Source organism: Sus scrofa, chromosome 11, assembly GCF_054392235.1.
Source record: "Sus scrofa isolate SSC_HxYL_T2T_F1_AM1 chromosome 11, Sscrofa_HxYL_maternal_Yorkshire_Landrace_v2.0, whole genome shotgun sequence".
Taxonomy (NCBI): Eukaryota; Metazoa; Chordata; class Mammalia; order Artiodactyla; family Suidae; genus Sus; species Sus scrofa.
In genome coordinates, this window is record NC_139393.1 from 72,104,412 (window position 1) to 72,122,776 (window position 18,365).

Sequence of the window (18,365 nt, forward strand, 5' to 3'; positions counted from 1 at the left end):
TTTGAAAGGTCCCCCTAGGACTCCAGGACTGGCACTCCATGTCCCCACTCCCCTGTCTCTGGTTCTGATAGGAAAAAATATCTGATGAGAACATCATTCAATTCAACAAACATTTTTTTTTTTTTAAAAAGTATTGTTCTAAGATCTAATCCTGCTGCTTATTAGTTAGTAGACCCAGGGTGAGTTCTTAATCTTCCTGAGCCTCAGTTCCCTCACTGGAAGATGGGGCTAACCTTGCAGGGCTGCTGGGAGAATATAGAACAACAATAAAGCTCCCGGCATGAGGCTCACATGGACCAGGACCAGCCCAACAGGGGGACAGGGAGGGACGGTGTTTGTCAAACTGCAGGAGCAGCCAATGGATCAGGAAATAAATATGGTGCCACATGACCATCATTTGTCTCTTACATGAACTAGAACTGATATAATAGCACATATCAGAGCACAGAGCAAGAGTAATATTATTTCGTGAAGTTTTGTTCATGTGTGCATCGCACCCTCACATAAAATCACAATATGAAGCAGCTCCACCGAGGACTACAATCAAGAGGATTTTGAAGACACTAGCAGAGTGGTCATCTGCTCAGGCTATAGAGTTGGGATCCTCCTTACATTAAATTTGAATTCTGTTTGTATTTGGAAATGGACCTCTTGTCAGTTGCATCATTTACATATATTTTCTCCCATTTCCTAAGTTGTCTTTTTGCTTTGATTATGGTTTCCTTTGCTGTGCAAAAATTTTAAGTTTAATTAGGCCCCATTGGTTTATTTTTGCTCTTCTTTCTATTACTCTACCAGATGGATCCAAGAAATTATTGCTGTGATTCATGTCAAAGAGTGTTCTTCCTATGTTTTCCCCTAGGAGTTTTATGCTGTCTGCTCTTACATGTAGGACTTTAATTCATTTTGAATTGATTTGTGTATATGGTGTTAGAGAATGTTCTAATTTCATTCTTTTACATGTAGCCATTCAGACTTCTCAGCACCACTTACTAATGACACTGTCTTCTCCACTGTATATTCTTGCATCCTTTATCTTAGACAAACTGAACATAAGTGTATGGGTTTATTTCTGGGCTTTAAATCCTGTTTCACTGATTATGTATCTGATGTTTCTGCCAGTGTTGCACTGTTTTCACTATTGTAGCTTTGTGGTATGGTCTGAAGTCAGAAAGCATGATTCCTCCAGCTCCGTACTTCTTTGTCAGGACTGTTTTGGCTATTAGAGATCTTTTCTGTTTCCATACACATTTTAAAAAGTTTCGTTCTAGTTGCTTGAAAAATGCCAGTGGCAATTTGACAGAGACTACACTGAATCTGTATTGATTCTTCTAATTCAAGAACATGGCACATATTTCCATCTGTTTGTACCACCTTCAATTTCTTTCATCAGCATCCTGTAGTTTCTAGGGTATAGGTCTCTTGCCTCCTTGGTAGGTTTATTCCTAGAAATTTAATTATTTTTTTGATGCAATGATAAATGGAATTTTTCCCTTAATTTCACTTCCTGCTATTTTGTTATCAGTATACAGAAATGCAACATAAAAAAAAAAATGGGAGTTCCTGTCGTGGCTCAGTGGTTAACGAATCCGACGAGGAACCATGATGTTGCAGGTTCAGTCCCTGGCCTTGTTTAGTGGTTAAGGATCCGGCGTTGCCATGAGCTGTGGCATGGGTCACAGATGTGGCTTGGATCCCGTGCTGCTGTGGCTGTGGCGTAGGCTGGTGGCTATAGCTCTGATTAGACCCCTAGCCCGGGAACCCCCATATGCTGAGGGAGCGGCCCAAGAAATGGCAAAAAGACAAAAAAAAAAAAAGACATAAGATGGCAAACAGGCAAATCAGGCACATGAAAAGATATTTAACAGCACCAATTATTAGAGAAATGCAAATCAAAACTACAATGAAATATCACTGCACACCAGTCATAATGGCCATTACTTAAAAGTCTACAAAAAATAAATGCTGGAGAGGGTTTTGGAGAAAAGGGGACCCTCCTATACTCTTGGAGAGAATGCTAACTGGTACAACCACCATGGAAAATAGTATGGAAGTTTCTCACAAAAAAAAAAAAAAACAACTGGAAAAAGAGTTACCATATATTCTAGCAATCCCACTACTGGGTATATGTATATAGAAAAAATGAAAATGCTAATTCAAAAAGATACATGTGCCCCAAAGTTTATAGCAGCACCACTTATAACAGCTGAGACATGGAAGCTACCTGAATGTCAATTGACAGAAGAATGGATAATGATGATGTGGCGTGCGCGCACGCACACACACACACACACACACACACACGAATATTACTCAGCCATAAAATAGAATGAAAGAACGCCATCTGCAGCAACATGGATGAATCTAGAGTGTATCATACAATGAAGTAAGTCAGACAGAGAAAGATAATCATGTGGTATTATTTATATGTGGAGGCTAAAATAATGATACGAATGAACTTTTACAAAACAGAAATAGACTCAAAGACATAGGAAAGAAACTAACAGTTACAAAAGGAGGAAGTGGGTGAGGGATAAATTAGGAATTTGGGATTAACATATTCATACTACTATACGTAGAATAGATAAACAAGGACCTACTGTATAGCACAGGGAACTATATTTAAAATCTTGCATAACCGGAGTTCCCATTATGGTGCAGCAGAAACGAATCCAACTAGGAACCATGAGGTTGCGGGTTGGATCCCTGGCATAGCTCAGTGGGTTAAGGATCTGGTGTTGCCTGGAGCTGTGGTGTAAGTTGAAGACGAGGCTTGGATCTGGTGTTGCTGTGGCTGTGGCATAGGCTGGAGTCTTCAGCTCCAATTCGACCCCTAGCCTGGGAACCTCCATATGCCGCAAGTGTGGCCCTAAAAAGACCAAAAAAAAAAACCCTTAAATAAATAAAAAAATAAAATCTTGCATAACCTATAATGGGAAAGAAACTGGAAAACTATATGTAGAAATACATGTATAATTGAATCACCTTACTGAACACCTGGAACATATAAATCAACTCTACCTCAAATTAAAAAAACACGGGACACACAAAATTTGATCCTGGCTCTGCCCCTTACTTGGTAGTGGGGTAAACTCACAGTGCCTCATCTTTTTAATCTATCAGATTATAACAACAGAATCGTGAGGATTAAGTGACAGATGGTAGGAAAACAGGCTAAAACATGTTGAGGATTCCACAAATGTTAGGAATTATGATTAATACTTGTGCAACTTGTGGGCCTCAGCAAGCACTAGAGCAATAGAAATGAGAGACAAAGGTCCTCTAGAGCCTCATAGGAAGAAAATCGTGGAGCATGTGGGGAGGGCTGAGAACAATGCCAGAGGTCTCCATGGGAGGCTGGGAAGTCTGAGTGAGCACAGGGCGGTGGTCAGGAAAGAGCCTGGAGAGAGAGAAGCCAGACATCAAGAGAACACAAAGAAAGGATTGCTCCCTCTTGTTCTTGGCGGAAAAGATTAGATACATTTCTCTGTTATGCTTTTCCCCAAAACTCCTACTGTGTGTGTGTGTGTGTGTGTGTGTGTGTGTTTGTGTTTTACTCTTTAAATTTGTATAAACAGGAGTTCCCGTCGTGGCGCAGTGGTTAACGAATCCGACTAGGAACCATGAGGTCGCGGGTTCGGTCCCTGCCCTTGCTCAGTGGGTTAACGATCCGGCGTTGCCGTGAGCTGTGGTGTGGGTTGCAGATGCGGCTCGGATCCCGCGTTGCTGTGGCTCTGGCGTAGGCCGGTGGCTACAGCTCCGATTCAACCCCTAGCCTGGGAACCTCCATATGCCGCGGAAGCGGCCCAAGAGATAGCAACAACAACAACAACAACAAAAGACAAAAGACCAAAAAAATAAATAAATAAAAAAATAAATTTGTATAAACAACTTGGTTTATGTTATAAGCAATAAATATAAAGAAAACCACCAAGGGCTACAAAAACATAAACAAATTAAAGAGCAAAGTCATTCCAGAATCTGTTACTCTCATTTCTTAACCAGAAATAATACCTAAAAGGTCAGTGCCTCGATCCTTAAGAATAATAATAGTTGCTGCTGACTGAGCGTTCCCAAGAACAAAGGCTTTCTCACCCAGCGGCATCCTCACAACAAATCCATGAGGCAGCAGCTCCTAGACCTGGTGTAAGGATGAGGACTATGAAGATTGGAAGCTGAGTGACTTCAAGGTCCCACAGTCCAGGGGCAGAGCTGCAATTGCTGCACAGTGGCTGCACCATTTTACATTCCTACAAGCAATGCACCCGAGGCATATGGAGGTTCCCAGGCTAGGGGTCAAATCTGAGCTGTGGCTGCCGGCCTACACCACTGCTCACAGCAATGCTGGATCCCTGACCCAGTGGGCAAGGCCAGGGATCAAACCCTCACTCTCATGGATTCGTTTCCACTGAGCCACAAGGGGAACTCTTAGGATTTCAATTTCTGGACATGCTCACCAACACATTGTATTGTATTGTATTGATAGTGGACATTGTAAGGGGTGTGAGGTGGCATCTCACTGTGGTCTGAAAGAAATATCTTGATTTCGGAGTTCCCGTCATGGCACAGTGGTTAACGAATCCGACTAGGAACCATGACGTTGCAAGTTCGGTACCTGGCCTTGCTCAGTGGGTTAAGGATCCGGCGTTGCCATGAGCTGTGGTGTAGGTCGCAGACGCGGCTCAGATGCCATATTGCTGTGGCTCCGGCGTAGGCCAGTGGCTACAGCTCTGATTAGACCCCCTAGCCTGGGAACCTCCGTATGCTGCAGGAGTGGCCCTAGAAAAGGCAAAAAAAAAAAAAAGAAAGAAAGATCTTGATTTCCAAAGTACTTCTACTACTTCCAGGTATTTCAGAGGTTGGGGCAGGTGGCAGTAGCTGTGCTGTCACAGGACACACGTCCAAGTTCTCCTTCCTTTGGTGCCACGTTCTACATGCTTCCTACTAAACAGGCATTTCAGAGCTCACTGTACCTGCACCCCAGGAAGCACGTCTGCCTGAGCCTTTTGTCTTGACTCTTCCCTGGGTCTCTCATCTCAAGAGGTTAGAAAATATATATATATATATATATATATATATATATCCCTCAAAATAAAGAAAGAAAAACAGTAAGTCTGTTAAAGCAGAGGGCAGGATGGAAGATGTGGGAGTAGAGCCTATGTTGCCCTTGACTATATTATGAGAGACTAGTAATTGCTCAATAAATATGAGCAATTATGCTCATATGAGCATAAATATGAGCAATTATGAGAGCCTATGTTGCCCTTGACTATATTGTGAGAGACTAGTAATTGCTCAATAAATATTCTTTGAATTATTTGGGTGGATGAACCAAACGGAATGACAGGAACGTCTGCTGTGCATATAATCCAATCTCCAAACACTCCCTGCACATCGTCCTCTTTAAAGAAGCAGAAGAAAAGAGAAGAGAATCAGAGCCCAGGAAGAGAGGGTCACGTCAAGGCTCCACCGTCACAGCAACCAGGCATGGGGTCTGCAGGAAGCTCTCCACACGCACGGACCTGTTCAGTCCTCACAACAGCTCCAGGGGGTGGTACTGGGAGCTGCCCTGTGAGGGGGAGAAGCCTGAGGAGCACAGAGATGGGATCCGAGTCCCGTGCTCCTCCTCACTCTTCTCTACGGCCTCCCTGGTTCTACTCGCTGATGAATGGCTGAATTCTCAATGTCTCCCCAAAGCACCCACACACTCTCTAATTCTCAAAGCCCCACAGGTGCACAGAAAGCCCTCCTGGGAGATGATCACTTTTGAAAGGGTGGCTTTTTCCCTATAGCAAAGGTCCTTTATTAAGACACTTAGGACTCGTGTTTCCCTTTAGGAACCTCTCCGATGCTAAACAAACCATTTATATGTTTTTCTCAGAATGATACCGTTATCAGCAGAAGTGTCCAGAAAATCCATCTGGGTAAGTTATTAAATCACATACAAATGAATGAACAAACAAAACCTGATATCTCACGAAAATAACTATTGGAAATATCTGCTGCTAAAAATGTGCTCTGTTGGGAGGAAAAAGATGAACCCTTTCATGCAATTTGAAAAGACAACAATCAAATCAAAAGCAATTAAACTTAGGTGTCTTGTGAAAAGACCACGAGAGAATTCTCTGAGGTGCACACCTGAGGTACGACTGTCATTTTCTTCCTTAAATCGTGAAGTCCAATGGTGGCTGTCCAGATCCCATCAATCCAAATTTCACCTTTGGGTCGTGACAATCTGAAAAGGGCCGAGACGAGGGAACTTTTTCCAGCTCCTGTTCTTCCCACAATGCCAACCTGTAAAGAGATCCAGGAGGGATTAACAATTAACAATAGGCAGCAAAACTTTGGTTATTGAAGATAAACTTTAAAAGTTCTATGTAGAGATCTATCTATAGGTTTCTCAGCCATGGCACTGCTGACATTATGAGCCAGATAATTCCTTCGGGGGGTGTGCACTGGGAGCCAGTCCTGTGTAAGGTAGGATGTTCAGCAGGGTCCCTGTCTCTACCCATTAGACACCAGAAGCACCGCCCCCCCCCAATTGTGGCAACCAAAAATGTCAGATATTGACAAAAGTCCCCTGGTGGAGAATCCCTGGTCCCCAAAAGAGTTAAAAATAAAAAAAATCAATCTACTGGCAGTGAAAAGCCAGCAGTCTCCTAAGTGGTTCATAGGAAGTCACCTTTTATTTATTTACTTATTTTTGATTCGTATCTTTTTTACATATTTAAATCCAGTCTTGACATTTTTGTAGATTTTGCAATAATCCACACCTTTTTAGATATAGATAATCATTCCATTAGATGCAATTCATTGAATTAGCTTTAGTCCTACTGCCTGGGTACTTTGACCTTGAGAATTATGTGGACAATTTTACAGAGATCAACCAGTCAAGTCTGAAGTGTCATACATAAACAATACCCACCTTCTCAGGCATCTACTATTTAAGAGGGATTATTCTTTGGTAGAGAAACTAAATCACTTCCTGATTTAAATATCTTTATGATATTCTATCTTGAAAGGAAAAATCTTGAAATTATAAAGCAAAGGTTTCAGTGTCTTAAAAGTCAGTAGCCAGTAGCCACAATACACGTAATAAGGTCAAGAACAACTACACAAAGAACATCTCCTATTTATAGGAGACCTTTCATCAGAGTAGTTCAAAAGGCATTTATAAACCAATTAATACTTAACAATTGTATCTTGGAAAGATACATGTCAAATATCATCAGTCTAGTTATTAAAACCAAAGTAGAAAGAAATTAAGTGCATTAACAATAAGATTAAAGAAGCGATATAATGCAGGTAAAATGCTGATGAGGAATAAAACTATACTGTAAATACTGGTTTTTAGCTGTGTGCATTCAAACGTGTGTAGAGAAACTGGCCTGTCTTATCAATGAGCTTGCCCAACTGCATAATTCCCTGGTGGAATCTTTCCAACAGACAAATTCATCTGTAATTAGGAATCTAGAATCCATGGAGGGTCTGAGACATACTTTCATTTGTAAATGAGTTCAGTAAATTTAAAACACTCATGGCTTTAAATAGAGAAGAACTGGAGTTCCCATCGTGGCTCAGTGGTTAATGAATCTGACTAGGAACCAGGAGGTTGCAGGTCAGATCCCTGGCCTTGCTCGGTGGGTTGAGGATCCAGCGTTGCTGTGAGCTGTGGTATAGGCTGCGGCTCAGATCCTGTGTTGCTGTGGCTCTGGTGTAGGCCAGCAGCTGCAGCTCCGATTAGACCCCTAGCCTGGGATCCTCCAAGTGGCGTGGGAGTGGCCCTAGAAAAGGAAAAAAAAAAAAAAAAAAAAGATAAACAGAGAAAAACAAAATCTTTCTGAGCACTGTAATCAGAATACAGGAACTTTTTTTGGCTGTACCCACAGCATGCAGAAGTTCCCAGGTCAGGGATCCAACTCAAGCCACAGCAGTGATAACGCTGATCCTCAACCACTAGGCTAGGCCATCGGGGAACTCCAAGTGGGAATTTTTCATATTGTTTCATTTGAATAACTCTAAAGTCTCAAATCTTAGTCTGTAAAATCAATCATGGCATTTCAAAACAAAATTATCTTTATAGAGATTACATGTAAGAAAAGTGGGTTTAGCTAACTTTGTTGTATTTGTAGCCACATTTACCTCATGTTAAATTCTGTATAATACAGATGGGCTACTCTCTACATAGGTAGGTCCCAGTGTAAATACGTGATTCACGTATTCTAAGTGCAGGCAGACCTTGAAGATCTGTGGATTTGGTCTCAGACACTGCAATAAAGTGAGCATCACAAAATAAAGCAAGTCACACAGACTGAAAACTTACGGTTTCCAAGTGAGACAGGTTGGGGGTGGGGGTGGGGATTGGGATGGAAATGCTATAAAATTTGGTTGTGATGATTGTTGTACACCATAAATGTAACAAAATTCATTGAGTAATTTAAAAAAGATTAAAAAAAGAAAAACAAAATAAAGTGAGTCACATGCATTTTTGTTCCTCTGTGCATGTTAAAGATATGTTTACACTACAAAGTGTACAACAGCATTGTGCCTGAAAAACTATGTACATACCTTAATTTTCAAGTACTTTATTGTTTAAAAAAATGCTGTCAACTGAGCCGTCACTGGGTTGTGGTAACATTAAAGAACAAAGATCACAGATCACCATAAAAAATATAATAATGAAAAGGTTGGAAATATTCTAAGAATTACCCAAATGGACACAGAGCCACAAAGTGAGCAAATGCTGTAGGAAAAAGAGCATCGATGAGCTTGCTTGACACGGGGCTGCCACAAATGTTAAAGTTGTAAAAGATGCACTGTCTGTGAAGCAGAATAAACCAGGCACGCCGGTGTCTCTGGGTGTCCTCACAGACACATCGACACGCATCGGGACACGGGTGAGAATGTGGCTGTGAGAAAGTGTGGAGGTTCCCACACCATCAGCTCTGCTGAACTGACCCATCCGTGCAAACTGGGACATTCATAGACCTTGGGTCAATGGCCGAGATAGGACAGGGACACTGCCTGTGGGCTGCTCATGACCACAGGCCTGGGAGCTCCAAACTCCAGGGAGGAGTCTGTGCCTGTCACTCCGCCCCAGGAAGTCTCTTCTATGAAACTGTCCCCACCAACCTCTCCGTCCTTCATCTCAGAGTCAGCTCCCTTGGGACCACCGGGTAGGGGTGAGGAAGGACCGTGACAGTGGGTGCTCTGCACCTGCTACTTCTGTTCCCTGAACGCTCTGCAGGGGCCTAGTTCTTCACTCACAGGATCAGGACACTGTGCCTGTGCTCATGCTGGTCCCACCTCCCAGAATGCCTGTCCCAAGCATTGCCACCTGCTGAAATCCTAGCCACACGTCACTAAGTCTGTCTCACACGCCTCATTCCTCGGAAATGCTCTACCTGACCCATCATGTACGCGTCTCTCAACCGTAACAGATGTTACATCATCTTTGCCTAAACGTCTATAAACATCACGACTACCTCCTATCTTACACAGCTGATAGAGCCATTTTCTTACATCTTCAACTGGACTGTATATGTTGACAGCAGGATCTATACTGGGTTTGCCTTTGTACTATATATATGACCTGTGAAGTCCTGCACAGAAGAGACATTCAGTAGGGAGGTGAAATTTTTTAACTCAGGATATAGAAATTTAAGGAAAAATCTATAAACATAATATTTAGGTATAGGACAAGCTGGACAGAGAGACAGACACATTGGATGGATCCTAGAGCCATATATACGATTTCAAATGGCCAACCCCTCATGTTCATGGACAGACAACAATTTACCCAGGGAACGTGGTTATGGTCATTTTACCCTTGATGAAAATGACAGATATCTTGTCCAGCATTTACTCTGTGCCAGTCTCCATGGTGGGTGTTTGATTTATTTATTATTTATTTATCTTTAAGGCTGCACCCGAGGCATATGGAAGTTCCCAGGCTGGGGGTCGAATTAGAACTACTGCTGGTGCCTACCCCACAGCCAAGGCAACACTGGATCCAGACTGCATCTGTGACCTACACCACAGCTCACGGCAACACCAAATCCCCAAGCTGAGCGTGACAGGGACACCGCCAGCAGGCAGGGATGCTGGCAGGACCAGGTCACACGCCCTCTGCCGTCTCCCACGTGTGTCTTCCCTGCTCCCTTCCATGTGCTTTCATCAACTCTGAGCAAGTCTCTGGGCCCTGACTCCAGCTGGTGGCCCTGGTTCCTCACCCCCCACTGAGTCATGATTCTAGGCTCTTCTCTGGTGTACACAAGCTGCCCCACAGCCTCTGCTGGAGTGGACAACAGCACATGCGGTGCTCAACCTTTAGCTGGACTATGAACAAGGCAAATGGCTTAAACAAACCTTTTTTCTTAAGTCAATCAATGGTATCAGGTCCTTCAAGACCAGAGGCCCATCTGAGCTGTACCTGAAGCTCACATTACTAAAGTCAATATCTCCTTGTTGGGGCCAGGACAGTGGCGGACGATGCTTGTATTCCCAGGGTGCTTCTTTCTCAAGGTCTAGATATTCAGTCACTCTTTCTACTGAAATCATCTGAAAGACACATGACATCACGTGGGTTAGGAAAGGAGAGTCTTCTTTATGGAGGTTCAGAGATTATAAATGAGATCTTTTGCTTTTTTTATCTTCCTATCTGCTTTTCTCTGGTTAAGTTTATCCCAGGTCTTATCATCCCCAAAGGACAGAAGGAGGCGTCTGATGAGGCCTTTGATGACTTGCAAACTTGTTCATCGTCCTGTAACACTGTCACTTACGGCCACTTCCTTCAACATTGTATTAAAACCAAAAGAACTAGAGAACTGAATGCTAAGACTTTACTGATCCACTTTTCATACCTGAATAACAAAACAAGAGAGTTGTGTCAAAGGACGGGATACTGATGGACCCTGATCAGTAATGTATGGTACAGAAGGGCGTCTGTCATGACAAGCAGAACTGGACAGTCAGTAAGCTCATTTTAATAACTAGTCACCTTCTCTACAAAAGTGAAGAATGCAATGGAAACATTTCCTTTATATTGTTTTGCTCCCTTTAGGAGAAGTTGCAAATATTCAAAAAAGGAGATAATTTACAAACTGACTAAGGCCTCCTAAACGACCATTCACTCAATACCTCTGACACCACATTCTGAGACGGGGCTTATCCCACCAGAAAGAAGGGACACCTGGAGATTCAGGAGCTCAACACATACAAGAATAAATGCTAAAATCGGGGCGGGGGGGGAGGGTTGCTACCTATTAATTAAACAACTAACCTCAAAACCTTATATTCTTCTTTTGCCAAAAATGAGGAATTACCAACTAAGAAACAAAAATAAATAAGCCTCTAAGAAACTACCTTTAGCTCTTTCCAGGATTTCAGAACCACCCTGCCACAGAAACACTTATTACACATGAATACAGCTGTGATGAACATAAAACCTGCAGACGTGGCACCCATAAGAGTGAGAAAAAGATGTGTATATTTTATTTTACATTAACTTTAAACAGACGGGGGAAGGATCTAAAAAATTCCATTACCTACAATGTGGAAACATCAGTTTTAATATTTCACATAAGAATTGATGTTATACCATTTAATGGCAAGGAGACTAGAACAGGCTAAGAAGGTTAAGATAAACACTTTACCATAGTCTCGGCTTCGGCACTTTGCCTGACGCACCGCGGGACCATCACCGTGAACGTGAGGGCGAGAGACAGCACCAGGCCCACCTGCCCGACATTCAAAGCTAAAAGAGGATGAAGAGGAGGAATGAGGTCAGTACCCTTCTTTTTTAAATTTATTTTATTGGTTTACAATGTTGTGTTAATTTTTGCTGTACAGTAATTCAGTTATATATAATCTTTTTCACATTCTTTGCCATCATGGTTTACCACAGGATACGGAATACAGTTCCCCATGCTGTACAGTAGGACCTTGTTCTTTCTCCACTCTGTGTGTATTAGTTTGCATCTGCTAACCCCAAACTCCCAGTCCATCCATTCCCTTCCCCTCCCACCCCTCCTCCTTGGCAACAATAATTCTGTTCTCTACGTCTGCGAATTAGTTTCTGTTTCATAAATAAGTTCATCTCTGTTATATTTTAGATTCCACATCTTAGTGATATGATCTGATACTTGTTTTTGTGTGACTTACTTCACTTAGTATGACAATCTCTAAGCCTATCCATGTAGCTGGAAACAGCATCACTTCATTTTTTAAGGTATTCCAATGTATATGTATCACACTTTTTTTTATTTTATTGTTAATTAAAATTAACAATAGGGCTGCATCTGAGGCATATGGAAGATCCCAGGCTAGGGGTCAAATCAGAGCTGCAGCTGCCAGCCTATGCCACAGCAACTTGGGTCTGAGCTGCACCTGTGACTTACACCACAGCTTGTGGCAAAGCCAGATCCTTAACCCCATGATCAAGGCCAGGGATAAAACCTGCATCCTCATGGATACTGGTCAGGTTCTTAATCTGCTAAGCCACAATAGGCACTCCTGAAACACATCTTCTTTATCCATTTATCTAGTGATGGACATTTAGATTGTGGCCATGTCTTAGTTACTGTGAATCGTGCTGAACTGAACATAGATGTGCATGTATTTTTCTCTGGGTATATGCCCCAAAGTGGCAGCAGTGGGATTCCTAGATCATATGGTAACTCTATAATAGTTGGTTTTGTTTTGTTTTGTTTTGTTTTTTAGAGTCTCCATACTATTTTCCATAATGACTGCACCAAATTACGTTCCCAACAATGCAGGAGGGTTCCCTTTTCTCCACATCCTCTCCAGCATTTATTACTGGTAGACTTTTTAATGATGGCCATTCTTAATGGTGTGGGGAGGAACTTCATTGTAGTTTTGGTGGGACTTTATCTAATAATTAGCAATGCTGAGCGTCTTTTCCATCTGCATGTCTTCTTTGGAGAAATATCTATTTATGTCTTCTGTCCATTTTTAAGTTGGGTTGTTTAGCTTCTGTTATTGAGTTTTTTGAGCTATCTGTATATTTGGAAATTAAAGCCTTGTCAGTGCCATCATTTGCAAATATTTTCTCCCAGTCCAGAGGTTATCTTTTCATTTTGTTTATGTTTTCCTTTGTTGTACAAAAGTTTGTAAGTTTGATTAGGTCCCATTTGTTTATTTTTGCTTCTATTTCCATTGCATTGGGAGACTGACTTAAGAAAATATTGGTACGGGAGTTCCTGCTGTGGGTCAGTGGTAACAAACCCAACTAATATTCATGAGGATGCAGGTTCAATCCCTGGCCTCGCTCATGGGATTAAGGATCTGGCATTCCTGTGAGCTGTGGCATAGGTCACATATGCGGCTCCGATCCCAAGTTGCTGTGGCTGTGATGTATGCTGGCAGGTGCAGCTCCGATTTGACCCCTAGCCTGGGAACTTCCATTTGCCACAGTTGTGGCCCTCTAAAGCAAAAAAAAAAAAAAAAAAGAAGAAGAAGAAGAAAATATTGGTATGATTTATGGCACAGAATGTTTTGTTTATGTTCTCTTCTAGGAGTTTTATGGTGTCATATAATATAGTTAAGTCTTTAAGCCATTTGAAGTTTATTTTTGTGTATGGTTTGAGGGTGTGTTCTAACTTCATTGATTTACGTACAGCTTCCAACTTTCCCAGAACCACCTGCTGAAGAGACAAGTCAGTCCCATTCTTCATCCCAAGCCTGGCTCCTTCTGTCACTTTACCAAGAAGACTCCTTTATAATATTTAAGTCGCTTGCATATAATGACAGAATTATTTATACTTTACTAGCTGTTGATTGAGACCATGATACAATGCCAAAAAAAAAAAAAAAATCCCACTAGGAACTCAGAAAGACTATTAAATTAGTTTACTTCTTTTTTCTTTTTATGGCCACACCTGTGGCACATGGACATTCCCTGGGCCAGGGACTGAATCAGAGCTGCAACTGACCCACTGTGCCAGGGCAGGAACTCCTGATCCATCATTACAGACTGTGATTCTGTGTTGTTACCATGGAGTAGTGAGGGACGGTGACTCCATACAACCCACACCAACACCTGCTCATCTGGTGCCCACAGAGCAGGGAGGAGACTGTTCTTTCCTACAGAGAATCTTCTCTCCACACTGCACCAGGCACCTTCAGCCACCAGATCCAAGTCGCCCCACAGCTAAACCCCAAAGCCCTGAGCTGGACACAAGGCTTAACGGTGAACCTGGTTCTCTAACCCAACCACGGGACACGACCTAGAATGTTCAGAAGGTCAGCTTGCTACAGCTGCATTCAAAGAGAGATAAAAGAATAAAAAGTCTTATCAAGAATCAAATGACTCCTTCCATGGGCCACACTCAGACTCACAAGCTGCAAACACTTTAATACACTTCAACAGAACCAAAGAGTATATGATATTAGACAAGGTAGCAAAAGTTTAATTTAATAAATGTAAACGATGCTATAAAGTGTAATCATACTACAAATAGTTACCCACATCTGTACTTACTTTCTGCCAGAAACAGGGACGCAAAGGCAACAACAATGACAAAGACGGCACAGACGGCATCCAGGCACAGGGCGAACCATCGGGACGTGGTCAGAAACAAGAACCAGGCCTCTGGATTCGTGAACCATCATAAGGATGACGAACAAGCAGAGAAAACATGTTAGCAGCTTCTCATAAGAAAGAATATTTTGCTCAGTTGAGCTACAGGAGTTCACACAAAGTCATACCCTCAAGGAACCTGAAGAATCCAGAAATCTAGGCTCTGACACCAGACAGAGGAATCAGTACAGGGGCTTGTGGGAAGGGTGTGCTGAAAACCTCAACCCCCAGGTTATAACAGAAATACGGTCACAAGGACAAAGATGGAAAATGGTTTCACTGGTGTGTTTCTTGCAGGGCTGGGGCCTCAACAGGAGATTCATTCTCTCACAAGTCGATGGTTCCCGGTTCTCTGAGAGCAGAGAGCACAGCTCACAGTTTCCAGCACCTTCTGTGCTCACAGCAGGGCCCTGTACATGTTTATTATTAGCCAGTATCTAAATGACCATCAGCTACAAGGATCTGAACGTGGCTTTGAAAATGTTGTTTTACAGAATATAATGAAGATTATAAAGTTGGGCAAGGATTTTACAGACTTAGAGGAAATTCTGAAATTTCTACCCTAGGAAAAAAAATCACTGATGCAAAGAATAATACACATCAAGGCAAACCAGGAAATTATTTTCCACAATCACTTCTGCCCCCCCACACACACCCCATATGCTCTGAAAGGAGAGCTGCCAAAATACGGCCTGTGGTCTAAGAACAGCCCATCATCTGGTTTGTGAATCAACTTTTATTGGAACACAGCCAGGACCATTAGCTGATAGATAATCTCTGCCTGCTTTGGTGCCACAATAGCAAAGGTGCATAGATGCAACAGAGACAGGAGAGTACACACACCCTGAAATATTTTTCATGCAGATCTTCCCCCAGTCCCCGTGCCAAAAAATTAGTTTGTAGACCCCTGTCCTAAAGGGACAGACAGCCGCAGGGCACCGTGATGGAAGGACAATGCAAGGCAATCAGGGAGAAAAGCAGAGCTGTGAGGGGCAGAGGGGAGCACAGAGGGGAAGCTGAGAGGGAAGGTGGGGGAGGGGGAGGATGTGCAGAGGGGGACAAGGGCGGGGCGGCACAGAGAGAGGTGCTGGCTAGCAGGGCCACCTGAGGGGGAGGTCAGGCCTCAGAAGGCAACACATCTCTTCCTCTGAATCATTTCCAGAAACTCACAGACCTGAGTGCAAATCCTGGTGAGTGTCAAACAGCTCTTGAAACCTCTGTTGGGCTTTGAACGCCCGGATGGTCCAGCGTCCCTGGAGAGAAGATGCTAGGTGGGAAAAGACCGGGCTCCGAGCTGGGGAAGCAGAGACAGAGACACGACAGAACAGGTCAGGGAGGCTGGATGTCAGGAAACCCACTGCCTCCCCTGCTCTGGGGTCACACATCCCTCCAAGGGGCACACCCAGGACTTCCTGGGGGATTGTCTGGGGGAGGAGGGATGACACCCCTTCTGGAGAGGACCCTCCGTGTGAACCTCAAACTCCTGCTCACATCAGCTTCACTTTAACACCTTGGAAATGAAAGCTTCTCTTCGAACCCCTCTTTGACCAAATCCAAATCACAGCTACATTTAGATCATGAATTTCTTTTTTTTCTCTTTTTTTTTGTCTTTTCTAGGGCCTCACCCATGGCACACGGAGGTTCCCAGGCTAGGGGTTGAATCGGAGCTGCAGCCGCCGGCCTATGCCAAAGCCACAGCAACGCGGGATCCAAGCCCCATCTGTGACCTACACTACAGCTCATGGCAACACAGGATCCTTAACCCACTGAGCTAGGCCAGGGATTGAACCCACAACCTCATGGTTCCTAGTCGGATTCGTTAATCACTGAGCCACAACAGGAACTCCAAGATCACAAAATTCTTTCTTCACTAACTCATCCATCAAGGTCCCCCTCAAACACACCTCCCTCCAAATTCTTCCCAGACACATCCCCAGGTGGAAACCATTCAGTAATTGTTTTTAATTTACTGATGTGTAGTTGGTTTACAATGTCATGTTACATTCAGGAACACTGCATAGTAATTGAGGCATTTCTGATTATATTCCATTAGAAGTTCTCACAAACTACTGAGTAAAACTCCCTGTGCTATAAGCAAATCCTTGTTGCTTCCCTATTTGATGTACAGTAGTGTGGATCTGTTAACCCCACACTCCTGATACGTCACCCCCTCTTCTGAAACGCTCCCTTTTGATATTCATGAGTTTGATTTCTATGTCTCTGAGTTTCTGTTTTGAATAGAGACTCATTTGTATTATTTTCTTTGATTCCACACATAAATGATCTTATATAGTATTTGTTTTTCTTTGACTTACTGTACAAAGAATGACATTCTCTGGGTATATCCATGTTGCTGCATATGGCAATATCTGATTCATCTTATTACTGTGTAATTATTGTTCACTAATTTTTCAGTGAGTAGTATTTTAAGATTTAATTCTCCATGAGAGTCCTTGCCACACTGAATTTTTAAAAAGTTTTTATTATGGGAGTTCCCGTCGTGGCGTAGCAGAGATGTTATAAAATGATGGAGGGATAGCAATGAATGGGGGAAAACTCCAGATTATTTTCAGGACCTTATTCCTTAGCCTGGCATCCAAATGCCCATCTGGGGGCAGCTCACTCAGTACCGATGTGCATGTGGGCACTGCAGGTGTGTGTGTGTGGGGGGGGCGCTGGATACAAACAGGCCAAGACACAGAACCTCCTCTGTGCTTAGTGTGCCTGTTCTACAAGCAAGGAAGGAGCAGCTTCCTCCTGTGACACACTGGACTTCAGAGAGGGTGGGAAGCCCCGGGCTGGGGGAGCACAGCCTGGGCCGTAAGCTACTGACCAGCCTCTCAGTCTGGGGCTCTTTCCACTGGGACATCTGACCAGGAACCTTCACTGTTAGGGACCCTCACCTGTGATAGTGTGTTCATGAAAAAATCCTTCTCTGAACCGGGACATGATCTAACATTTCCTCTTGTATCAAAGTCAGACAAAGAGCCGTAAGAGACTCGCTGGAGCTTCTGATCGTCCAGCTGCAGGTTTGGGGTCTTATTCCAGCATCCACACTGCTTTTTCCCTTCATTCTATTGAGGGACTTTTAATTTTATTTATTTTAGTTTAACTTTGCACTTTTAACACAGCAGCATGAACACATATTGAACTCATGCTCCAAGTAAGGAAGGCTTGAAGCTCTGATCAGGCCTTTCCTGCACCCACAGCAGGTGTCCCAACCCGCCCCCAGAACTCAGTCCATCTGGAAGCAGGGGCCTCACAGTGACAACGCAGGAGAATTCTGGGGCCCATTATCCTGTCAGGAGGGGCCAGGAGTCCAGCCCCAGAGAGCACAGAGAACTCACTAGAACCCCGCTCTCATCCCAGAGCAGACATTGTGATGTCAACACTACTCATCACAGACAAGGCTTCTGAGAAGGAAGCAGACATGCTGGTCACCCAAGAAGAGTCGTGGGGTGAACTCTTCAGCTTGGCCACCCTCACCTGCTTCCCTCCTCAAGAGATCAAAGCTGCAGGTGCTTCTTTCCATCAGGGATGGAGGGTGGGGTCCACTTTAGAAATTAGGTGTCGTTTCAGCCTTGAAGACTCACTAGGGAAGCCAAACACCCCATCATCTACCTCACCTCATGCCCAAGAGTCACAGCATCCCAGGGAATCTAGACCCCATGAAAAGCTATCCTGTTTCTCGGCATCCCCACTTAGGGTTGAGCAAGGTATCAGAAAGCGTGAACTGCAGAGTCTGCAAAGAAAATTAACTAGTACA

The 18,365-nt window shown here is 43.3% G+C and overlaps 1 protein-coding gene across 4 annotated transcripts in view; it reads right to left on the reverse strand.

Annotated features, from left to right (window-relative positions):
- Positions 1-18,365, reverse strand: part of LOC100738425 (ATP-binding cassette sub-family C member 4) — a 151,718-nt gene that overhangs the window by 29,792 nt on the left and 103,561 nt on the right. For 3 of the 4 annotated variants that reach the window (XM_084982144.1, XM_084982145.1, XM_084982142.1), the window contains 5 exons: positions 15,774-15,893; positions 14,501-14,611; positions 11,655-11,755; positions 10,369-10,560; positions 6,139-6,294 (listed from right to left, as the gene is read on the reverse strand). In XM_084982144.1, the coding sequence (XP_084838270.1) occupies positions 6,139-6,294; positions 10,369-10,560; positions 11,655-11,755; positions 14,501-14,611; positions 15,774-15,893 (680 nt within the window). Of the gene's footprint in view, positions 1-6,138; positions 6,295-10,368; positions 10,561-10,774; positions 10,863-11,654; positions 11,756-14,500; positions 14,612-15,773; positions 15,894-18,365 lie in introns of those variants that run through there. The other variant, XM_084982146.1, reaches the window with a different exon arrangement.